At 40.4% G+C, this 25,579-nt stretch overlaps 2 protein-coding genes across 2 annotated transcripts in view; one reads left to right on the top strand and one right to left on the bottom strand.

Annotated features, from left to right (window-relative positions):
- ATG10 (autophagy related 10) overlaps positions 1-14,120 on the top strand; it is an 84,046-nt gene extending 69,926 nt beyond the window's left edge. The window contains exons 5-7 of the mRNA XM_009886886.1: positions 13,227-13,324; positions 13,598-13,717; positions 14,108-14,120. Coding sequence (XP_009885188.1) covers positions 13,227-13,324; positions 13,598-13,717; positions 14,108-14,120 — 231 coding nt within the window. The remainder of the gene's footprint in view (positions 1-13,226; positions 13,325-13,597; positions 13,718-14,107) is intronic.
- Positions 14,121-24,095: 9,975 nt separating this feature from the next.
- The window catches only part of RPS23 (ribosomal protein S23), a 6,113-nt gene continuing 4,629 nt past the window's right edge, over positions 24,096-25,579 (bottom strand). The window contains exons 4-5 of the mRNA XM_009886885.1: positions 24,708-24,828; positions 24,096-24,285 (exon numbers count right to left, since the gene is read on the bottom strand). Coding sequence (XP_009885187.1) covers positions 24,139-24,285; positions 24,708-24,828 — 268 coding nt within the window. The 3' untranslated portion in view covers positions 24,096-24,138. The remainder of the gene's footprint in view (positions 24,286-24,707; positions 24,829-25,579) is intronic.

The following is a 25,579-nucleotide window of genomic DNA, read 5'->3' as shown; positions in this document are numbered from 1 at the left end:
AAAGCTGGTGGATGAACCCAATCACAGCCAGTACCAAGTATCACCAAAACTTTTCCTTTTACCAGTGTGATGTTGTCATAAAGCATGACCTTCCCCGAGAAAACAAAGTCCTAAACACAATCGGCTATGTGTGCTAAGGCTTAATCAATGCTTAGTGATGATGGAATGTAAAATCAAACATCCAAGGATAGAAATCGAATTGCATTATTACAGGAGGCTCAACAGCTGAAAAACTGCCCAATAAAAGAAGACTGAAAGCTTGGTGACTTGAAGGTCCTGCAGAAATAGTGTCAAAAACTAATCTGTGAGTCAGGACTCTGAAGGATTATGGAAGTTACAGAGTACATGTGTCCATACATCCCTCCCCCTCCTGTCCTTTTTAACCAAAACTGTTCATACACAGTTACTAGTACTAAAATGTGACTTAATGGTATGTGTGCAGGGCAGTTTCCCCAGCCATAGGACTGGACATGTTTCATATGTGATACCTTGGTTCTGGATTTTTCAACAATAAATCAGCATTTTGCTTGTTTAGTGCTTTGTTGTTGAACAAGACATTCAGAGCATTCTGGCACTGGCTGTAAGTGCCGTAGTTTGTGAGGACAGTGCAAATCTAAGCATCAGGATTGTGTTAACTCACATCTTCTGCCAGTCTGAAATTCTGCTTCCTGAAGGGTGCAAAAACCTTCAGGTTTCTTAAGAATGAGAAATTTCCTGTGGTTGCATTGATTGTGTTATTTTGTCACTCTGTATTCTCATAAAACTTCTTTTTTCATGAGCCTCTCCTCCATGGCACTGCAGAAAAGATAAACCTAATGGTCTAACTTATGAATAGCAATCTCTGCAAATACACTTTCCTTCAAAGTTTATTTCTCCTTTGGTGTGTTCCTGCTGTTCTATGACCTTGAATAAATTCTTAAATATGGGAGATCATTGTTGTCTATGTGATGGTCTATTAAAGGATCCTCCGCAGTGCTTCAAGTCTTAGCTTAAAGGCTCACCTTAAAATAAAAAGGTGTGGACTGCTGATACCAATGCTCGTCAAGTGAGGACTGAAGGTCATTCTGCTGCTTTCCTTCTGCATCGCTCATGCATCTTCAGGTGCAGACTGTTCAGCCCTTTTTGGAGTCCTCATCTACAATGAATAAAGCTGTTTCCATTTACTAATAGCATTTCTGTTACAAAAAGGGATGAGTTAGCAACTCCGGCCCAGAAAGTACTGATCTGAAGTTTCAGAATAGTAAGTGGTAAGGAATTCTCCTCTGTCTGTTTTTTTTTTTAACATTTATTTCTCAATTTCATCTGAATGAGGTGTTTTTCTTCTGTCATTTGATACGTAGCAGGTAGTTGTAATATCACCTCTGTTATATGTCCATTCTGTCATATAAAAAGTAGTCAACCAAACCTAAACTACCCAAATAACAGCACAGAACTGCACTATTTCTATAATAATCCAGAGTCTGCTCTTTTTCAATATGTAGTTAAGAATCTGGAAGATGTATTCTTTATAGTACTTCAATAATCCTGTCCATTACATCACTTAATTTATAGCAGTGTTAACAGAAAAATCAATAAACATTATTTCTATAATGTCAGGGATGTTAATGGTTTGATTTAAAAAAGGAGAAAGATTCAAAACTCTGAACAGAACACATTGATATAGTGTTGTAGAGGCACATCTTGCTGAAGCTGTGGTAGGGAAGATTTAAATCATTATGGCTCAGTCATCTTGAGAAATGTGTGTAGGTAGCTATTCTTAGACATACAAATCTTTCTTGCCATATTGTGGGGTTTTGCTAAGTGGGGGAGGCTGTATACAGTATATCTTAACAGAAGGTTGCTAAGATCGCTCTTAAATCATTTTGAGTCATATCAACAGTTGCTATGGATCCCCTGCTAATATTTTTGGAAAATTATTAGTACAACTTCCTGAGGAAAGGGAGTCTTACCAGTATGGATTGGAAACCTGTTTCACAGGGAAAAATCTAAGAATGGGAAAGCTGGGCAGATATTTATTTCCGACTAAAATTTTCTGTGGTGTACTAAACTTCTGTGGTTTAAACCAAGCGGTAGTGTTGTACAAGCTAGCAAGCAGATTTTAGTTTAAAAGTAAGCATTAATTAATAATGTGTAGCTGCCCTACAGTTCAATCATGAGTTTCACAGTAAGATTTTATGGACATGAACCTAGTCCGACTAATTTCATAGGAGGAAAAGACCAAATAGTAGACTAATACTAAATGTTGTAGAAGAAATACAGAGGCTTAATGGATAATTTGCATGTAGAGATAAAAGGCAGCATAGGAGGATCCTTGCCAATTTCTGGGGCACAATTCAGGATAGACTTTCAAGTCCTGATACTATTGTTACTTGAGTCAATCAGTTATTCTGAAATGAAGATTCAGTAGTATTTTCCACACAGATATGTAATTAATTGAATAAATGACAATGTAATAGTATTGATTCTCTTGATTCTTTTCTACTTCTGTAGAAAAACCGTTTCAGTGCTACAGATTGCATTTACAGATAATTTATCTGGCAGTGACTTTGCTTCCACAGAGCTTCCCAAGCAGAGATTTTGTGGAAGAAGTTGTAATAGCATGTTCCTTCCCTGGTCTGGCATTTCTCCTTGTAGGCTGAGGTGGGTTGCTCTTCTGTCTTCCCCCTGCCATGATCTGTAACAGTTCACTACTGGAATGGAGCTGGTTACTGAACATTCCCCCTTGTTGAATGTTTTTGTGAAAAATTCTAAAATACAAAACAACATTGATTGCACAGTATGAAAGAAGTGGATATCACCATGACACGTTCAGCACCATTTGAGAGGCAACTGGTGTGATCACAAGGTGTTGGAAACTTTATAACAGTTTCCCTTTTTGTTTTCTGCAGCAAGGGCTTTTGGACAAGCCCTTTGGCAGACTTTTATTTATTTATTTATTTAACAACAAAAAAAAAAGCATTATAAGTGCCGTGTAAATGGAAGTTAGGTATCCATGTTAACAGAAAGTGATTTATGCCTAAGCACCTGTGCTCTCAAGTTGTGGAAGCAGATGGTATCAGCAGTTCAAAAGCATTTACACAAATTCATGAAACCACTTGTCCATAAACGGATGCAAAATTACCAGGGAGGAATGTGTCCTCCATAACCCTTAATACAGCAGACACACTGGAGCAGTACAAGGGGAGTGAACCACAGAAACAGGCCAGACTCGTGTTCCCCGAAATAGCCATTCCAACTGCTGCTGTTGGAGACGGGATGCACTGCTAGATGGACCATTGGTCCAATCCAGTCAGGCACTTCTTACGTTTTTAAGGCAGTCTGGGGTTCAAAAAAGAAAGAGAACTCCTCCAAGGATATGAATTGACTCCAGATAGTCAGACTTGTATATGAAGCTGTATACAATCTCCAAGGCTCAGAAAACCAGCTGAGAGCCCTTGAAGTTGAAAGGCAACTGGAGTCCCCTTTTGGCTCCTCTTTTTGTATATTGTATTTCTGACTGCATAGCAGCCTGGTTCAAGAATAAGGAGAGAGGCCACCCAAAATCCCCCTGCAAAGTGGGAGCTATGGCTCGTATAAAAATGGTGGGTTCAAGCTTCTGTAAGCTGTAGCTCTTCTGTGCTTTCAGAAGAGAGCTTGGCATTTCAGGCCTGTGTTGACCCAGACACTGATGTGATCAAAGTCTTTTCTAAACTCCGTACACCAGTTTCATCAAAACATTTAGCTACGGTCCTGAGACAGGCACTTTAGCCTTGCAGGAGACAGTGTCAGTGTCCTTTTGCCATTTTCTGTTGCCCACCTTTGTTGTGCCTTTGTTGCTGTTCCGGTGATTGCTAATGCCTGTTCAACCTCTGGCTCACCATGCTGCGTATAGACATCCATAAGTACCTTGAGCAAACTTGTGACAGAACTGACTTTTAGATAGTGCAAAGTTTGTATCCTTTTATTGAGTCTGTCAATAGGAGAATTGCCATGAAGATTGACAGTCCTACAGTGTCCATGTAAGAACATTGGGTATTCCGTTTCAATAGTGATTCAGAATACTTGGTCCAACAGATGTTGTTTCAAATGGTGGGTAGTGTAAGGTGCTTTGGCTGGAGGAGGGGGGCACAGATATCTGCTGCTATATGGAGAGAAGAGGAACAAAGACAGTCTTCCCTTCGCCTGAGCTCAAAATGAGGGTTGAGTCACAGTTCTTTGGACACATCATTGCCTCCTTATATTTGATTAGTGTTCTGCTGCTCTGCTGCAGCAGAAATTTGCCTTTCCATTGATTACCTTGTGGTAATTGTCTGTCTTCTGACTGTTGTAGCTATCAGTCATACCACCTTCTTGATAAATAGTAAAAAGGAGGTAGGAATATATGCCATCCCATTTGCTGGTTACAATATTTAAAACCCAAAAGTCTTACGAAATCTCTCTTCCCAGTGTCTTTTTATCCAGGAATCCCTGGGATTATAAAATGAACCCTTTCGGGGCACATTTATCAAATGCCAGTATGTTGGTTTTTTTCCCTTAACTTACTATTTTTTAATCAGGGTGGGAAATCTGTCTCCAATATCTTTTCCATAATTCCACAGCTTGGTGTATCTTTCAGTTTTGCACCTTAGATGAATCTCTTAACTTAAGAACAGATTTTAAATAGTAATTAATTAAGACTATATGCTACATAACTGAAATGGTGACAACTGAATTAATCTTATTTTGGCAAGCATGGAAGAAGAATCATCTGTTTATTTTCTTAGGAAAATGGTTGAGATGCCATTTCTTGACAATGTAACTATGGTCCTGCCAATTTTAACTATAAAGTTTTCTTAAAGAATCCTAAATGCAAGTTATATGCCTGTGAGAAGTTTAAGCTTTAAAAACATAGTTTTGTCTGAGCGTCATCTAGTGCTTTGATTCCTCTTGTTCTTAAAATTAATAATTCAAACCTTAGTCTATATATAAAAACATAAAAATATAAAAATATATAGACATATAAATATCAGCAGTGTTGGCTATTCTTGATTAACGTTGTGCTTGTCCTGAATTACCTCTTAGGTATGCCTTTCAAGGATATTGTGGTAGCTATTCAATAACTTTTCAAAAAATAATAAAATTATAAATTGTAAAAAAAGGATCACCACCCCCTCAAAACTGTAAATATTCTAGAATCAGGCAGATAAACTGATTTTGGGGATGAAATACAAAATAGGTCTCGGTCATCTGGTTATTGTATTTTTTATTCTGTAGTATCAAGTATTACAGTAATAGGTTTGCTCTGCACAAAAAGTGCATATGCACATCAGACCTTATGGCAGTCTTCTCTGTTGTTGTCATTGTCCTAGTTATAGAAATCACTATATGGAGAATATATTTATCTTTTGAATACACCTAAAATGGGAAGATGTAAAGTAAACTAAAGTAAAACTTCTAATTTAAACCCATTTCCATCTGCCACCCTTGAAAACACTTTACTTCTGGGAAACCAGCTTTTTCTGTGACTTTCTAACTTGCACGGTACATTGTACAAGAGAAGTAAAGCTGTCCTCAAAGATTGTGGATTGAGGTATTGTTCCTGTTTTGGATGCACCCTGATAGTTCTGATAGCTTTAAAAATGGAAAAGCAAGATTGATGTTTTTGTGGCATCGAACTGTAGACATATTCAGCTGTCACATTCAGCAGAAGCCGCAGCTGTCAACAAGAGTAGCAATAAGTTAGCAATATAGAAGTGATGTGTGCATGGAGCATGGGCGCCAGAGCTCTGTCCGAAGGAAAAGGTGGTTTTATCGCAAGCTGTCATCAAGAGGCGGCATTCAGGCCGTGATCAGCCAGGCTTAATGACATTAGCAGGGCTTTAAGACATCCTTTATGAAAAGAGCAGTTTGTGCCGTGAAGAGTTCATTTCTTCAGAACCTGCATTTCCACCTTCGTGGCTATGATGGATTTGAAACAGCAGGTACAAAGTGGTTCATCTTACAGAAATTCTGGCTGTGTTAAGGGTCCTCATACGTTTGCATTGTAGGATCCGCCAAAGTAACTCCATTTTCCTCAGAAAAAAAATTGCCTCTTCAGCTTGGTCTTCATATTTGATGAAAGAAGGATAGGATCCGGCTTAGTTGGCTGTGTGGGGTTGGTACTAGTAAAAGTATTAACAAAAAATTGTCACTAAAGTTAGTTGGTATGTCCTTTGAAATACACAGGGACCAGATACATTAAATCATAAGGGCAATTGCAACTGCTCATCTGCAAAGAAGAACCTGATCATAAATCAAAATCCCTCTGCAGCCTTTTCCTCCAAAAAGAAGTTCAGTAATGACAGAAATTTGCTTTTTTGATCTAGTTTGTACTTCTTTGTCTCATCAGGGTCCCTTCAAGTTTTCCCTTGCTCAGCACCATTGCAGATATATTTTGATTGTCTAAGAAAATGCAGGAGAACAGCGGGAGTTGCACTTTCATAGTCATTCTTCAGCACCCGAGAAGTGCACCGTTTCATCTTCAACAGGCTTAGCAGTGGGAGTGCTTCTCTCGGTTTTACAGCAAAGTTACAGAAACTTTCCACAGTTATATCAGTAGGATGGCTTGGCTTCTGCTTGTAAATTGAAATCAAGGCAACTATAAATATGTCACCTGTCCCAGGTAATAAACTGTATCACATGTCTGCTAGGATAAATGACTTTTTTGGAGTTGATGACTTTTTTTTAGGCTTTTTTGGAGTTGGTGGCTATTACAGGAAGCACATTTCTTTCAACAGCCATTTTGCCGTCTCTGAATTTTTTTTTAAATTACAAATTGTAACCAATAACAATCCTATTACTAAAACATTATTTTTATGAAATGGCTGCAGTAATAGAAATGTTGCAACCTGTGTCAGTAGGGTAGAGGAGCCCTATACAATTAGTATCCTAACAACATCTTTATTGCTATGATCTATACCTTCTCTCAGGATGATAAAAAGTTCCCTGTGTAATTACAGTTCCTTAACATTGCATCTGCCACATAGTGATTCCACAGTAATAGAGTTTCTGTTATAGTAATTCCATTATTAGGGGAAAATCTTCTGTGAGGAGAAGAGGAGCGACGGAAGTTTGGAACATTTTTCTTCTGACAGCTGTTGCTGTTCTGCTGCCTTCGCAAGCACCGTTACTGGTCCTTGTAAACACAACATGCGTCTGGCTTTAGTGCTCGGGCTTAAAGTCTCCCTAGCCCTCATTCATAAAAACGTTACTCACTTTTTACACCCAAAACTGAGCACATGTGTAACTTAAGCATAAAGTAATCCCTTTCACCACAAGTTCAAGACGGTTTAAGGTTCCACATGTGCACAGTTACTGTTCTGGTTGTGGCCACACAGTCAAGCTGATGAGGAAAATTTTGTTGCTTTCTTTCTGAATGAGTAGAGTTAGATTTTGTTAACAAGTAAGTTATTATTGATATATAAAAATAATGAATGAAGAAGAAGAGAGACTGTGAATTCAAGAACATAAATCCTGTGTGAAGGATTTTTGCTTAAAAACAGGCATTTGTTTCAGTAAGTGTGGTCAAAAATTGGTGAAAAGGGAAGAGCATGCAACTTCTTTATTCTGGCATCACTATTTCTGTTTCCCTAAATGGAAGAGATTACGGGGGACATGTTTTATTAATCCTGCCTTCTTTTTCTGACCTGATCCCAGTGGATTGTGAACACTTCTGGGAAAATGTCTGAAAAGAATTGGTCCTGGCTGTGGTGTTTGGTGGTAGTAACCAGCATGGAAGTTTTGACACCCCTCCATGAATTTATTTTTGCAAAGCAACATCGTGCAGACTGGATCAGGGAAGAGGCAGTTTCAGGCACAAATCCCTTGCACTATCATAAATGGAGAGACCATAAATGTTATGATGGATGCTGGAAGGCAGTTTAATGTAGCACTGGAGAAAATAGAAGCCATTACTACTGGAAGAGCTCCAGTTATGACAGAGAAAATAAATGGTGCTGTTACAAGAGATGTACTGACAACAAAATACCTGCTGGCTGGGGAAGAGAAGAGCAGAGCACAGTACAGATACCTACGGGCAATTACCCGTTACCTGAAGTAATGTTTATTTTTAATTTAAATCTGACATGGATAGTATTTCCTATACGCACTGCTTGATAAAGTGACATAATCCAATCTGACAGAAGTTTTAGACTTAGTTATACTTGTACTTAGGAACTACCCAATCTTTGCCACTGTTCGGATTCATATCTTAACATCTCGCTGTGCTATAGGCACTGCGCAGAGAGGGGATGAAGTTATTTTTTTACGTCTTAACTCTTGCGGACTGTGTGAGGGACAGTCCAGTTTCACTAGTAAATGAACATGGAGAGGTGAAGGATGGTTGATCAAGCCTTCACGTCCCTGATGGACTTGATGGGAAGAGGCCTTCTGACACCACACAGAAAAAGCTGCTGTTCAACTGAAATATTTTTCAGTCCTCTGGGAGCCCATAGCATTCATTTTTCGGTGTTGTTGCCGAGGGCTCAGGCACACTGTCTAAGATAAACCTCAATGAAAGAGGTTTAACCTCACAACCGAGGCAGCTCAGCACCTGTGCACGGATGTTTATAGTTGTGCAGCTAATGAATAGTAAGCGGTTGAGCTGCCCGTGGTCAGTTAAATTCAATCTTGTGTCGCATTCCTGAACAAAACTGCATTCATTTTCAAACTACTGGATGAAATGTTTCACATCTTTCATCTGTGTATCTCTTGCATGGTTTTGTATGGAAGGAGTTGAGGTAATGGCTACAGAAATGGGTGCAGAACATCGTTACAAATCTTACGTGAAGTCGCCAAGTAAAGAGGTCTTTCTGCAGAAAATAAATAAAGCAACATTTTGAGCTTTCAAATTCCCTGGAGCTAGTTGTGGCCTGTAAAAATTTTACTTCCCATGAAGTTTGGGTCAGACTCGGAGGGATATGCAGATGCATGATGGACTCCAGTGTGCGGTGCTGAACAGACAGTGTTATGAATCAGCCTCATAGACAGCTACAAGATCATAGATAGATACAAGAAAATAATGCTGTTGAGTTCAAATAAACTGTGTGTCAGCGTATCACTGTCCAGAAGAGTTGTGGGCAACCCGCAAATGGGTTCTTGCTGTACAGTGCCAGCGAGTAATTGTGAGAATTGACTTGAAACTCTCACACATTACTCTCTAAAGTGCATTGCGACATGACCAACTGGAAAAAGATTAATTGTAAACTAGAAGTCTAGCAGTGGGAATACTCTTTTATACTATTTAAAGTGGGTGGTTTTTTTCTTCTTTTTTTTTTTTTTGTTGCCTGAAGTGCCAGTAGGACTTTATATTTTTCATGTGACTGGCTCATGGATCAGGCTAGCTGAAGGCTAGTCTTGCTTCCCTAATATTTTGCTCAGGATGCATTTCACTGTATGTGGAATATCATCATTCCACCAGATGACTGTGGCAGGTAGTAAATATGCTCACGGAGCTGGTGCAGCACAAACTTTCATTTATTCTCACACTTTGGATGGTGTTTGAGAAGGAGTTGGGATTCGTTGTGCTGCAGATACAAAGCCCTCTCTCTTTCAGGACTTCAGAGCTAACCTACAGGGACTGCCCGCTGCAGTGAGAAGGTAAACCACCATCTTCAGCTCTGGGCTCGTCTGCAGTGACTACCAGCTAGGGCACCAATTAATGCCACTTTGACTGTGCGAAACCTGGCAGTTGCATATACAGCTGCTGTACGTTAATGAGTTCTAGCTACCACCAGCCTGGGCCAAATCTGAACTGGTGACCTGGCAATGAAAAGGCTTTGTAGCCAGTTACCAATTCTGAAATCATCCAGGGCTTTGATAACTCTTGCATTTTTATTGGCAGCTGTCCGGTACTTCCTCCTCAGAGCTGCTGTGTCAGTGATTTAACCTGGAGTATACATTAAAGCCGCATGGGGATGCCATTATGTACAGGATTTGGAATTTAGGATTTGACTAAATCAGATCTGATGCTCTCACAGTGTTTTCCCTGGTGCTCAACAGTTTTTCTTCCCTACCTCAGCCTTTTCCCCTTTTGGAAGCTCCTTCTTAATGGGTCTTGGCTCAGGATTTCTTTTAATCTCTTCTGCTTTTGTGTTTTTCCTATAAGTGTGTGACATATTCCTGTCTTGCAGGTTTTGAATAAACAGCATGGCATTCTTGCAGTTTCATGCCTTTTGTTTAGGGTAAGAAAGATACACGCAGCAAGCTTATTGAAAAATTCCAACTTTGGACACAGTTGTTTTGCATGACATCATGCCTGTGGACTTCCAGGGCTGAAGGGTCTGTGTAATAATGAACTTCGGTTTCCTGGATTAGAGGTGAACAAATAAGGGATAGTGCTCAGTTTTCAAAAATACCATGCTAAATGGAAACTAAAGCATCTCTTCCTGGATGTGCAGACAATGCATGCCATTCTGACAGCCCGGCCAAGGAGCAGCATGAGTTCAGCTAAACCCCTGGGTCATTTCATTGTTGCCATTCAAAATTCTGTGGATTATAGTGAGATTTACACCACCCTGGCACAGCTGTTAGTCCAGGAAGTGTATGAAGCAACCATTGACAATTCGAAGAATAAGGAGACAAGCTGTGGAGGGGGTTTGACTAACGAAGACCAAGTGTCCTCAGAGCCTTTGTATCAACCCAGAAGCTGATGGCTGAGTCCTGTAGCAAAAACCTCTCCCTTTACATCTGCTGGATTCAAAGAGGAAGAGCGAGCCTTTCCACCTGTTCAAGAAGAATGGAGGAGAGATTGCAGGGAATTTGGAGTGTGAAGAGATTTCACCTCTGTGAGGTGCTCATGAGTCACAGATTGATGACAAAGGCGGTGGGACCAAGGATGTTACCCTTTTGAAAAACTGAGTAGCAAGGCACTCAATGCTTTTCCATACGGACATCTACTTCTTAGAGTTTGGGAATTTTTTCAGTGTCATTCTGTCATATTGTAAGAAGAGGAAGGACTAAAGGAAGAAAGTTGTAGAATATAAAGTTAATAAGCTATCTTAAAAAATCAAATCTGGCCTCCATTTGTCACTCGCTGGTGGTTTGCTGAAGAAAGAAGTGCAGGATAGAATCAAATACCAGGTGAAAGGATGGTTGGGAGTGACTTCAGACTGAATATTCAGCTTTGGGAATTATCTTTAAGCCATGTTCAGTGTGCTAAGTCACTTAAAGCCCAGATTATCTTCTGTGTTCTTTTTGGGAGTGTGTGCTCCCTCTTTATGCTCTTTCTTTGTGTAAGGGAGTTGGCTGAAATTGCTGCTTAATCTACTTTTTTTTTCCTTTGCTTAATAGTTTTGTAAATACTAACTGTCTTTTTTTTTTTTTTCTCTCTTTGAGGAATATTATTGGCAGAATCTATGCATTTTCTAGAATTATTTGAAGACCTAAGCTAATTTAAGCTAGCAGATAATTAGAAAGGATTTTTAGTTCAAACTGCTGCTTTTTCTCAATGGAAAACAGCATCAGTTCACTTTTACCAACAGCAGATGGTAGCATTCTTGTGCAAGTTACCTGTTTGCATTGCAGTGTAAAACAAAGCTTTCTGAACATTATTTTTTGTATGTTCTGAAGCTTCTGAAAGTTTTTTAAAGTTGTCTTAGACACAAAATGATTGATCCTCATGAGTTGATTTTCAGCATAAGAACCAAGTGTGCTTCAGCTGTAAGAGACCCTGTTTGATATTTAATAATATAGAACATGTCCTATTTTCTGACCGTGACAGGCCAGGATTTGGGTTTTGTTTCTAGGCAAGGGATTGGAGAAGGAGCTTTTGCAGTGTAGCAGGAACACTTAGTGAGCATCTTTTCTCCAGTGCAGCAGTTTACTACGTGCTAAGGTAAAATGCCATCACAGAGCCAGGGGAGGCTGGCTACAACTGTATCAGCTTGGACAAGGGAAATCTGTGTTGGAGCATAAATTTAGTATTTCTTCTTCTTTGCCATCGAGAAACATAGCCACCACAAGAAGCATATCTAAGGAAAAGGGTCGTTACCCATGATAAAACACCCATCACGTTAATCCTCCTAGTCAGTCTCTGCCATGGCTCTGGCGAGTAGCTTAGTGCAGGGGACCAGGCTCACATCGCTGAATGAGGAATTTTTTTTTTGGTCCATGCCTGCTTCTCCCCACTCTGCTGCTGTGCGTCGTGTGCTTCTCAGCTTCGGCAGAGTCCCGAGCTTTAACAGGCTTTTATGGTTTTTCATATTTGACGTGTTTCTTGTCTGGAATCCCCTTATAGCCATTCCCTCCTGTGTTGTTATGCCCCTTACTGTGTGTGGGGATGAGGCAGGACTTGTTTATTTTGGTGCAGCAGTAGTAGCAGTGACCTCAGCAGCATTAAAGGAAAATCTCTTCCCTAGGGCATGGTGCATGAGACAGCCAGATACGCTGATCTCGTGGTATCACCCATGTAAGAGCTGATGAGATCACTGTTGTGGCTTTGCATTGAGTGCAAGCTTGATTAAGTCAGAACACGTATTCTGTTCGAGTGCCGGCTAGAGATGAAAGTGGAAACTTTATGGAGCATTGGATTGAGTTTTCAGCAGCACCATGTGCAGTGTGAAGGTGTAGAGGAACAGACAGAGTCTTATCATGTTGTAGGGAGTGTATCTGACTGCAAACTTAACTGTCGCTAAGTGATTTTCTTTTTTTCCTCAGCACAGTTTTGACTGTGCTTCTTGAAGATCAACCGTTCGTTATAGGACATTAGTCTGTAGAATAGCCTAAAATGAAGATACGCCACCTCGTGGAAGTTAAAGCCACCTTGAGGGCTCGTAATTCTTCCTTCGCTTCCCCTCACAGGCTCCAAATAAAACTGTGTTTACTTCCCAGCACCAGTTTGAGAAGACACAAGGATAGAGAGTCAAGGTTCTTAAAGAGGATTTGTTTTATGTATTATATTTGATCAGGTACTTGTGCACACAGTAGCTTTGCATACTTGCATTCAGGTAGTGCTGACATGATAACTTGAGTTACTTTTGAAAACCATTACAGTTTAACTAAAATAGTGGCATAGCCTGGTTGGTAATCTTATCTCCCTTTTAAGATGAGAGAATATGGTCTCAGATACTAATTTGTCAATGGCTGTTGGTAGAAGGGCAATGGTGCGTTAGATTTTGAAATGCGAAAGTTGCGTCAAAGATTAATTGTCCCATGTTTTGTCTTTTCCAAATGCAAATGGTGTCTTTTCTGTTTTCTTCTTGCACAATAAAACAACTGATATTCTGTCTTAGGAGCACCCCTTACTTGGGCAGCCATTTTTTGTTCTGCACCCCTGCCGGACTAATGAATTCATGTCATCTATACTGGCTGGTTCACAGAAACAGAACAGGTGAGAAATAGTACTATGCCTTGCATGGCTTTATGCTATGCAGATAAAGTAAATCAGCCGGGAAGTGGAAATGGTCAAAACAACTTCCTTGGTCCAAGTAGAATAAGATTCTGGATTGTCACCTAAGGGCTAAAATTTAAAATATATTTGATACAGATAAAGTGAAAGAATATCCCCATTTGAAGTTACTTTATGACTGTCAAGTGTGTCTGCAATTCAGAAAAGGTTGGCATAATATGTTTATGGTGCTTTTTTGTTGTTTTTTTTCCCTAGACACACAAATTACATTATATCATGGCTCAGTACTGTAGGCCCAGTTGTGGGTTTAAATCTACCCCTGAGTTATGCAAAACTAGCACCTGAGCAGGATACAAATGCTGATTCAGTTGAAAGGTAAGAGAAAATGAAATAACTTTTTTTCTCTCCCATCATCCTATGAAATTAAAAAGATCAGATGTATAACTGGGAAAAACATTATCTTCTCCTTTGGAGCTCTTAATTCAGTTCATTTAGGACTCACCTTTTGATATTTTGCTTACATGGCTGCCTTGTTGCTTTACTTTGCAATGAAAATTTGCACTGAGAGAGATGTGCTTGGCACGTTGCTAACACACTTCATGACTGTCAGAAGGTCCCTGATGTCCTGTGGTCTTTCTGAGGTGTGTGAAAGCATTTTATGGTGGTCCATCCTGCACATGGTTGGTGGTGTGATCTAGCATACCTCTGCTACAGTGATTTTAATTTAATCTCTTTTCTTTTTTCTGTTTGATGTCTCCACTTCAGACCTCTGAGCTGAAGGACAGATGATGGTTAGCTGTAGTAAAGCCACTGCAGACTTTCCTGTGGATGAAATCAAACAAAGGAATCCTTCCGGACTGGTAAGCAATGCAGTGTGGAAAGATGACTGTTCATGGCTCTTTCTCTGGCAAGAACTTGCCTGGTTACAGTCGAAGATCTAAGAGTTGGCTGCAGTTGTGATAACAACTCTCAAGCATCACCAAGACCTTAACTCCCTTGTGATTGCATTGACCCCTTGAAGCCACTAATTTCCTACCTCTGTTCTACTGTGGTTACGGCCTTGGTAACGCTGCACACAAATGCACAAGCCTTGATTCAGAGTTGAGATGCTGGGTTTGGATCTGCTAAACTTATCTACTAAAATCACGTCTCTAGAAAATCTGCACCATCTGTGAGGATATGTACAGCAAAATACTTGTAGGATGTGGCAATCACTGTATGGGCTGAGACTACTTCGCCTAGGGACCACCTTCTCCACTATGTGAACCTACTTTCTCCATCACAGGCTGATGCATGGACCATCCTCGTGTTCCACACCACAAACAGAATATCCTAACCCAAGAACTGAATAATACTTTGCTGAGAATATTTTGTGTATGTCATGCTTCAGGGAACAGACAGGATCAGGGTTGTAGACAGAATACTTACAGTCTACATCTGCAGTTCTGGAGTTCAAGGTGCCTCATGCTATTGCATAAGAACATCTGGCTTTTCTGTGCTTCACTGCCTCCAAAGGAAGCTTCGCCATACCCTGTGGGAGTTGCTGTTGTAGTCAATTAGTATTTCTCATTGTGCTAGTAGTTGTTCACAGGTTTGGTCCTCATCCTACAGTCTTTGTGCAAGCCTCCCCTGACAGCTGTTGAATTTTGGGCAAGTAGGAATTGCATAGTAGTGCAATCAGTGAAAAACAGATTAGAAGTAACTTCCATACAAGTCATCTTGGATTCTTTCCCAGTCACATTTTATTTGCAGTATAAACCAGACCACAAGTCCTGAGCAGTTGAGATGGAATTACAGATTTTACTTTATATGTTCAGCAATATGTCACTTCCATCCACAGTCCAACGTATGCCACATCAGAGCTGGAAATGTGAAACACATCGGGTTTCAGATTCTGAGTTTTCAGATATTTTGATTGGTTGCATATTTTTAACTTACATCATATGTTATTGGTGGATTGAAATACAGTGCAGTTTTCAAAATTCCATTGGTGCAGAATTCTTTTGCCAGCCATTTGGAATTAATAATGAAAGCACATAACTTATCCTGGTCTGGATCATAACAACCTGAAAGGCCATTTTTTCCATGTAAGATTTATAAAATACGGCTTTCCATTCATGTACTGTGACAGTAGCTACATTGTCTTTTTTAACACTTTTGCTAACATATGCTTGATAATTGCATCCATAGCCCATTTTTGAATTTAAAGGAGACTTACACAGGAGGAAAAACAACAAAAAAAAAGCAGACAACAGCATTCTTAAGAGCTGATAGTGTTCATCCCTGCTCTGTGATCTTCATTTGTGATATGCTGGAACAGAGGAGTGAAAGCAATCAGCCCTGCATTGCTAGGCAGCTCTCTGTCTGCTTCTCCTGCCTCAATCCAGCACATCGGCGCACACACACTCTGCTGGCTAGCCCTAGGGACCTTTATTCTCTGTATAACTTAGAACCGGCCTCAGGTAGCTTTATTTAAACCATGGTCCGAATTAGCTCCTGCTGTCCTTAGGATCAGGGAAGCGGAAAGGATTGATGGAGTTGTTCCCTATAAACCATCAGCACTGAATGCTGAATACAACCATCAGCATATCTCAGTATCAGTTTTGCTCATTTTCCCAAAGCGTCACAGATGTTACCTGGTACTGCACTCAGGGTTGAATACACAGAAGAAATTCCTCTTTTAAACAATAGAAATAATTAAATGCAATCCTGAATACGGAGTGGCTTTGTAATAACTTACAGCTGAAATGCTGGTTTTAGTGTTCTCATATGGGCAAGAGCTGTTCCTTGATAAAGGAGAAGAAAAGGGCCTGAAGCAACTCTGAATATTATTTTCATTACTATTTGTTAGACTTTGAGAAGATTCAACTGCTAAGATGCTGCTGTACAAAATTTATAAGCATAGTTTCATAGGCGTTTCTTGGAGACTGGCTCTTCCCGTTTCTGTCTTGGAAGCAGAGACTGTGGTAAAACAGTATGATAGGATTTGACTAGTTGGGTTCTTTCACTATAGGCAAGACTTATTACTGCAAGCCTGTGAAGTGTCATTGCCCTACTCCAAATATCAGCATCTCATCCATGTGACACTGTACATGGGACAGAGTAACTTAAAGATTGTAATTACAGACAAAAGAAAAAAAATACGAAATAAGTCTGGGATACTTAGACTCCAGTCACTTTCTCCATTCCATCAGCCTTCCGTTGCACCCTAATCTTCTCTTTTTTTTTTTCAAGGATTGCAAGAAAAGTGGAATTTGTATGTAAATGAGAAATAAATACTTTTCTTTTACATGCGAGAATTCTCAATGCCTGTTACTTTCTACCTTAATTTATCATTTGTAAACAAAATCAAGTATTATTTGGACAGGACATTGCACATTGTACTGGACTTAAAATTTCCTCTGTCAGCAGCAACCCTAGGCACTTGTCTGGTGGATGGCTGCACACAGTGGGATACGGTTTTGCCAATGTCCTGATAGTCCCACTCTTAACTCTTAGACGTCCTCTCCCAGCAATCACTCTACCTCCTCAATATCTTATAACCATACATTCACTTGGCTGGACGCTCAAGTTGTTCCCAGCCAGTGCTTTGGCCCTGTTCCTGCAGTTACTGAGGCACGGTGGTGGTAATGGGGAGTGTGAAATGGATAAGCACACTGGCCGTTCCCCTGCCCTGCTGCAATTCTTAACCATCTGACACCATAAACAAGTAACAGAGCAGTGTCATCATCAGTATCAATGCTTCCCTGAATGTGTCTAGAATACCACTAGATGAAAATTCAGCTCCGTTAGTACAAATACCGTAGGCTTAGATTGGAAAACAAATACAGGATAACATAAATATTGGGGTGGGGATCAAGGACAGATATAATCCTGTATAGAGATCTACTTTCTAATGGCTTAAGTGGAAGGCAGGCTTCTAATTTCCCATTTGCATCTGTGCCTTAATGATTTATAGGATATTTTATACAGTATGTTTATGTACAAAAGTCTTATTTTATTTCAAAATCAAGTTAATTGCAGCACTATTTTGTAATTTTACTTAGTGAGTCTATTGAAGACCCTTAGATACGAACTCAGGGTTTTGCTTCATACCTTACTAAAATCTTGCAGCTTACCAAAAAGAAAATTTCCAGTTCCAAATAGTTTTGTAGATTTGCTCAGTCGTTCATCCTTGCTAATCTGGGAAGACATATTGAGGACCATTGCTTCTGGGGACTTCTTTTTAAGAGAACTGACTCATACCTGCCCTTGGTTACAAGAATCAGCAAGAAGAATGAATCTTGTGTGTTCAAGTAAGCCAAGAATATGCTTTTCTTTGGAATGCAATTGCTACCTACATAATCCCTCATTTGTGTCAGCATGATCAGGTTAGGATTTAACCCCCATCTCGTCTGCCAGGAGGTTTGTAGTTGGTTGGTTTTGGCTACTAAAATAAACATTCCGTAGGCCAAGTTGCATGCTTGTTTTCACAACAGTAACTATTGAGGTAGTGAATTAGACTTGTATAGAGTGAAGTAATCAATATCAATCCTTGTTGCAACTCCATGAATTTCAGCAAAACTTTTTCAATAACTCTTTTTTTTTTTTTTTTTTTTGCCATTTGCTATGATTATGGTTTAATGAGTTTGTTTGGACATCTATATTTTTATTGCATAGTGTTTCAGTTCCAGCACAAAGGAAAAACGATTGCTCTTTCCTCTGAACCGTGAAGTTACAACTGTTTCCTCCAGAATACTCTCTTCTAGAGAACAGGGCATGTATGAGTATCTGCGCATATTTTTAGTAAAATGTAGGCTTTTAAAAGTGTTTCAGAGAGTTTCGGGCATTTCTTAGCAGTAAGTTCTTACTGTCTAGAGTAAAAAAATGTCTATCTGAAGTTCGTAGTTGCAAAACTGCCCTGTCAAGTACCTGCAGCTTTAATTCCTAGATTTAAAAAGCCAGGCTGATACAGAGTCGAGCTAGGAGAGTAGCCCTGAAGAGAGTAACCATGTATTGAGTGCTCAAAAAGAATTAGGAGGGTGTCACACCTGTTATCTTTATGTCCTAGATTTCATTAGAGCCCTAAAAAACTCTGCACCACAAGGAAGCTTTCACTTCACCACTGGAGAGCTTGCTGTAACTGTCACCTGCTGAAGATGAATCTCAACTTCAGGCGGGAGAGGAGTTTACTGCTGTGTTTGAAAAGAGAATGGTGTTACAGAACCTTGCCTTGAACACCTTTTTCCTCAAGCCTGTTAGAAAACAACATGTTTTCCTGTAGTGCTGTTTTTCGGTACTGTTGTTCGTACAGCACATGGGAAGCAGTAGCCCTGTCTGAAGGGATTAGGCTGCGTGCTTTGTGCACTGCTGGGTTCGGCGGCCATGCGCTATTAGCCTTGGCAGCAGAGCCCAGATGGAGTGAGATGCTATTCAGGTGCTTCCTTTCCCCACCTTTGTTGCTGCCCAGGATTAGGCTATAGATAGAGAAGAATCCCAGTAAGGAGATTTTCACCAGCAGTCATTTGCATCACGAGGATCAATCCCCGATGTCTCTTTTGGAATACATCACCTTAAAAAGCAGAAGCCAGTCTTAATGATTTTTGTTTCTGCTGAGCAAGCGCTGCAGTTGATGCGACTCCATGTCCAGGGACAGGTAGACCCCACAGCAGGGCAGAACACAGGGAAAAAGGTTTGCCAAACTGTGGAAGTAAACTAATCCTTCTTTCCTTTGCACCTGATCCAAACCGAAGTCCTCAGCTGAATTTTGGTGGATTCCAGCCAGGCCTCACTCCGCCAGGCGTTAATTGCTTCTCCAGGGTTTGTGAAGTTCATTCTCCTAGCTGTCAGGTATTGTTAGCTTCGTATGGTTAGCCTAGTCTTTTAATATTTACACATGCTTTGCTAATGAATTAGAAACGTGGACTGCTGGATCTATTGCATGAGTTCACCTCTTCTCTGGTCTCTGTGGATTCTCTTCTGTTATGGAGGATTTGGGTTGTGTAACGCGTAGTTTCAACACTGCTTTATTAGGCTTAGACCTGCTCTAATAGTGACTTGTTGATGAGGTCTGGTGTGGCGCTTCTTCCTTTGACTTCTTTCTACAGCCTACAGATCACACAAGTTATTCCTGGCTGCTGACAGAATCCATGGACACACGTGCTAGAAGAATCCTGGTGCCCAAGTGTTGAGTATGTCATGTGCTAAATGTGCTTGTAAAACAAATAATAAAATGCAACTCAAAATGTGCAACTACCTTTAATAACTTCATGCTTTACTTGTCCTGCTCCTAGTTCTTTGCGTTCTCCTAGCCCTGGTAGTTACTATTATCCATTCACCTCAATAGCTGTCTCACTGCATTGCAGGAAGTTTAAAAAAAAACCACAAAACAAGCTCCTAATTCAACTAAACCTGTAAAATGTACACACGCTTCATGCAGTAATAAGCACCTGTGTTCTTCTCTTCCATGTTTTTGATCTAACAAGATTTCAGGTGAATTTACTCCAGAAGCTCTTGTGCTTCTTGTAGCATCTACCCACCGTTTAGGTACGCAAAGGCAACAAGGCAGTAAGTGTCCCATTTTCCTAATGGGAACTCACTGAATCAGGTAAAAGCTAAATTTCCCATTTTGAATATTTCCTTTGTTAAAGTCCCCATAAACAACTTCTTGGCTTACGCTTTTTGTTTCAGCTTTCCCCTCATTGTACTGATAGCAACATCTAGTGGCAAGATTACCTCATGACAATGCCCTACTTTTGGAAACAGGTCTAGCTCCATTTACCTGCGGATAAATCTTCATCTCCTCTACTGGCAGACTGACGTTAGAATTTGAACCGCGAGGACTTTGATAGTCCTCTTCACTGGCTGCAGTAAAATCCTTTCTTTTGAAGGTGTATTATTGGCAGCCCTACGCAAGAAAAGCAAATCAAAATAAGAAACCCAAACAGTTTGCCAGAATAACAAAATGAAAGCTGCTGATTTTTGTAGTTGAAGTAATGTTATCTGCTGTAGAAATTCAGCTGGAATTCTAACACCAGCAGTTGTGTAGGATAACATTTGCATACATGAGACCATGGTATCTAGATTAAATGAGCTGGCTGGGATCTGTCTCTTCCACCAGGACCTGCTGTTAGGTCTGCAAGCTGTGAGTCATACTTCAACGTTCCGGTTTGGTCATCCAGTAGCTTCCAGTCTTATTGTAATCAAGGATCACCTGAAAAAAAAATGGTGACGTTCTAGCTGTTTTGCACGCAATTGATTTCTCTCACACATGTACCTGCAGTTGGTTTGATGCGTATCATTAGTAAATATAGCTGTAGCGATGGCAGCCGATGCTTTCAAACCTGGCTGTCCATGCGCATTGTTCTGCTCCGCGATGAAGGCAGACTTTGTAGTAGACATATCTATAGACTTTGTAGTAGAATATGTATGCATCTCCACTATGTGCTACCTCTCACTACTGCACATGTATTCTAGGTTTCACAGAAGCGTTAGACAGAGCCACAGGAGACATGGTAAGGACATATCTGGGATCTCTGAGCATACAAAAGCATGGTTGAAATTACTGTGCATAAACAGTAGCTTTGATTAAGTGAAGCTGTAAGAAATACTGGGCAGATGCAGAAGATCCTCAAAATCCATCCGCATAAAATTGTGGGTGAAAAGAGAACAACACATCCAGAAACACATATCGTTGCATGAAAGAAAAAAAATTACAAGCAGTTAACGCTCCACCATCCAAGAAAACAGGAGGGCTAGGAAACCAGAAAGTACAGTGAAAAAACGGTGATATTGGTTACGCCAGGGAGCGGTTGAGATATCTGATGGCATGGTCCACCCAACCTCCTCACTTACGCTCCCACGTGCTCGTTGACTGAAGTGCGCTACAGGTACGGTGCATTTACACTGCGTCCAAGGTTCGTCAAGGAGTCAAAATCTTCAAGGGTATTTAAGTCAGGTTCCAACAGAGGGAGTCTTACTCCCAGAACGAAGAGAGATGCTTATCCGGAGTTCCCCATACAGCTGGGAAGGGGCTGCGGCGAGAGCCAGTCGCATTGTGACAGGGGCTTCTGCGTTTAAAAGGGTAAGAGAAACCCAACTTCAACATCGCTTCTGCGCCCAAACCAGGATTGGAATCCAAATCTCACAAATCCCCAGATGACTAAGCCACAAAATACCCACAAGTAGAGATTCTCAATCTGTTCTTAAATTTTACTTCCTTTTTATATAAATTAATGAATACTAATTGAAGCAGAACCTTTTCGGAAGAACACACAGATGAATTATGATTATAATGAGGGAATTGTTTACACTCTACCTTCAGCCAAATAAATATTTTGAGGTTTTATTGCATAAAATAGCTCTAACATGAAAAAAGTAACCCAGCACTGCATTATAAGCTTCATGAAAAATGTACTTTCAAGGGCCCAAATTCAAGATACACGAGTGCAAGCATGGACAGAACAGCTCTGGCAATGATTTAAAGGCCAATACAGAGGGATGTGTTGGCTTCTTTGTTGATGTTCTGTTCTGTAATTCTGTATTAGTTCTGGCATCCACATTTTAAAGTGATGTTGAAAACTGGGCAATACAGAGAGAATTACAATACAGATTGAAGATGAAATACTTCCATTTTTCAAATAGCTTGATTATGGCAGACATCTTTGAAAAGTATAAAACCCCCCAACTATTTAGAAGTTTTTTTAGTCTAGCAAAGAAAGCCAGAAAGCCCTACTCAAAGGCACAATCAAGTCAGTCACACAGCAGTTAAGTGAGAACAGCTGGAATGCGCTAAAAGAAACAGGCGTCTTCCAATCAGGCAGACTTGCCCAAGTCCAACTAGTTAGACTTAATTTGCACTTAACATGAGAGGAACTGGGGGAAGTTCTACGGGCTGAGCAGGACAGAGATGAGATTAGGTAAGATAAATAGTTTAATAATCCCTTCAGGACCTAAACCTGATGAATTGTGTGTCAGGTGCCATTGCCTGTCTCCACACTAGAAACTAGAACTGCTGTCATCATTTGAAGACCATGAATAAATACCATCTTCAACATTTACAGTAACCATTTTCAATTTGAGGAAGGCCTTCCAAAATACACATTAAAATTCATGCAATTTCTCCTCCCAACTTGCTTGAGGGGATGTTTTGATTCCTGATGAATTTAATAGTCCCAGAGAAAAAAATACTTTTTTTGGGTTTTTTTGGCCAGACCTAGCAGTAAGAAATTTCATTTTGGTTCCTATGGGAACAGTTTTATGACTGACATGATGACTGAAGATAAAATTCCAGCAGCTCGTTTCCTCTAAAAAAGATTGAGTCTGATAATCGAGGTCTGGATTGTGTAGTATTTATTACAGTTAATGCAAACATCCCTCAAACAGTATCTACACTCAGCCACTGAACAGATCGGCAAAAACAAGGGAGTAATATAGAATACTTTAGGCTCTGAAAAAAAACCCAAAACCACCGCTACAACCAACCACCTTCACATGAGTTATGTGATAGTTGAACTACTTAGTGCCCAAAGAAAAAGTAGTTATCCTGTGCTCCTGCAAGACCAATTGATCTTTCTTTGTAGAGTACAGTGGTATTTTATAAAACTACAATTCCCTCTGTAAAAAAAAAAAAAAAAAAGTGTTCAGGGTAGCAGACGCGATCTGTACTCTTTTCAATACTTGGAGTTTTAACATCTAAGACTTATTATGCATCAATAGCAAAAAAAAAAAAAAAAAAAAGTAATACTGAATGCCTAGCAAAAGGCCACAGGCAGATCCAACAGAGATGCAAGATTTAATCCTGCTGCCTGACAAACTCTTTCACGCTGTACAGCTGTTCCACCTGTGAATGCTGTACTAACATCCCGTAAGAAATACCTGCTCCAGACCTTTACTGACATTGGAAAACAAGGGAACTTAATTTTACTGTGAGATGTGGCAGTAAACTTCTTACTCCCCCAACCCCTTCCACCACTGAAGCCATCCCTAACAATACACTGATTCATGACAATGCAGCCCCCTTAGGATCATTAAGGCTGTGACACCAAAGCAATACTTAGCCCACTTTCACTTTTGGTGCATCTAGCACATGTCACCCGCAGTGTACCACATGTGCCAGGGTGACAGTGTGCTCCCTGGAGTGCTCTCGCAGCACTCCAGCCCCCACAAAATACATCGGCAATAAAGCAAACACTGTAGAACTTTCTCTTCTCCTACAGTGCAGCCTGCTTCCTTAGGTCAGAGCTCCTTAGCTCAGTGTTAGCATCATTTGTGGACCCAAGCTTCAAAATCTTGACAGTTCTGCACAACTGGCAGCCTAACAGTCCAGATATTGTTACATGGGACCTTTTTCATAACAGCTTTGGGGAAGAAAGGTTTATGAGGGGACAGAGGCCTCAGAGGTATCCATCAGTCCATCCTAACAGGACAGTCACTACTCTATTAAGTTGAAGAAGCCCTCATGAAGGTGCTGGCCATCAGGCACAGTCCACGAAGTGCTAGAACACCCTTTGGTTCTATGAAGTAAACCTCTGAAGCTCCTGGCAGACAGCTCTGCTGCTCCACACCACACAAAGGTACATTTGGCAACACAGTGCTTTTCACGCTCACCTCCTGGTTATAAGATGCTGTGGCTTGCTTCCATCATTCAATGGCAAAGCATTTCTTACAGAAGGAAACAACAAAAGAGTCAGCATGCCCCAATCTCTGAGGTATGTCACTTGCAGATAAACATTAAAAAATTGTAAGGCTTAAATAATAAGCATAGACGTTTTTCCAATCAAAAATTTTATTGACATTATTGACAAATTAATGTAAATTTATGATCTTGGTCTCTCCTTCTTGCCCTTGTACAAAGCCAACAGGGAAACATTGGCTACTTTGACAACCTTGAAGCGAACTCCAGGAATGTCACCAACAGCGTGACCCTTCCGGCCGAAACCAGCAACCAGAACTTCATCGTTTTCCTGCAAGGAAAGGCCACATAGTTACCAAGGGACAGACTTGAAACCTGGACATACTTCTGAAATGTATAACATCAGCAAGTCTAGGGTGTGTCTCAATTTAAAGAAAGGGTAGAAATACTGAAGGCTACCAACAGACATATATTAATAAAGGACTCTTATCCCCTTCAGTATTTTGGAGAAAGGAAACACAAGCCCAGGTAACACTTAGCTTGCAGCAGCACAGCTGAGAACTGGCTTTGCTAAGGGAGGGGAAAGTACAAAAACATTTCTCACATTTTTTGTCTGCCTCTACCACTACAGCTTTAAGCTACATGTGGTGCAGAATGCCGTGAACCCTTGTCTAACCATCCCCTGAAACCCATCAATTATGTGTTTCTCTACTGTGACATACACCTTTTTATAAGTCACCCATTGAAAATTACCTCAATGAAGTTCAGGCAACCATCGTTGGGAACGAAAGCTGTGATTTTTTTGCCGTTTTTAATCAGCTGGACTCTAACACATTTCCTGATGGCAGAGTTGGGCTGCTTAGCTTCTACTCCACTGAAATGGAAGCACATGGAAATAAATTAGCAAAAATCAGTTTGGTGAACTACCAGATATTTTATCACCACAAATTACTCTATCATTTTGTATTAAATGCAAGTTGTATTTGTTCTTCAAAACCAAAACCTATTAGTTATATATTTAGGGCTACTCAATATATAAAAGTCCAGTTCCTAAGCAGAGTAAAAATTTAAAATTAATCACCTACAAACACGTGCTAATTCAGTAAGTAAAAATCAGGGGAGACAGGGGAGCAGAGTAACACTTTGGAGCCCTCACAGTAACCCAATGAAGCTTATAAATTAGGAAAAAACAAAAAAAAAGGGCAGAAGACAAGTAGATGGGACACAAGGCGCATATACACAAAATCAACCCCCCCCAAAATCCTAAACTAAGTTTAGTGGTATTTTTTTGTTTTGCTTCTACAAAGAAGCAGAATCTTTAAAGTGACACGTGTAGGAGAAATAATATCTTTCAGCACTGCCCCTTGGAAAAATAAACCACGTTTTCAATACAGCACATCGAAGCTAAGAGAAACGTGGTACGCTACAGGTAGCGAAACCTCTCCCGTATTTAGAAAATACAACAGCTTAACACTGCTTCCTTCTCGAGGCCCTCTGGAAGGCCTCACTTTCTGCGGCAGCCAGGTGCCCCACGCCGCCCAGCGCACAGGGGGTTTTCTCCCCACGGACACCCAGCCCCACGGCGGCGGCACTCGGCCGAGCTCTACCCACACTTTCTCCAGCAC

Source organism: Charadrius vociferus, unplaced genomic scaffold, assembly GCF_000708025.1.
Source record: "Charadrius vociferus isolate BGI_N301 unplaced genomic scaffold, ASM70802v2 scaffold244, whole genome shotgun sequence".
Taxonomy (NCBI): domain Eukaryota; kingdom Metazoa; phylum Chordata; class Aves; order Charadriiformes; family Charadriidae; genus Charadrius; species Charadrius vociferus.
The sequence above is the reverse complement of the archived record's forward strand: the minus strand, read 5'-3'. Positions and strand labels throughout refer to the sequence as shown.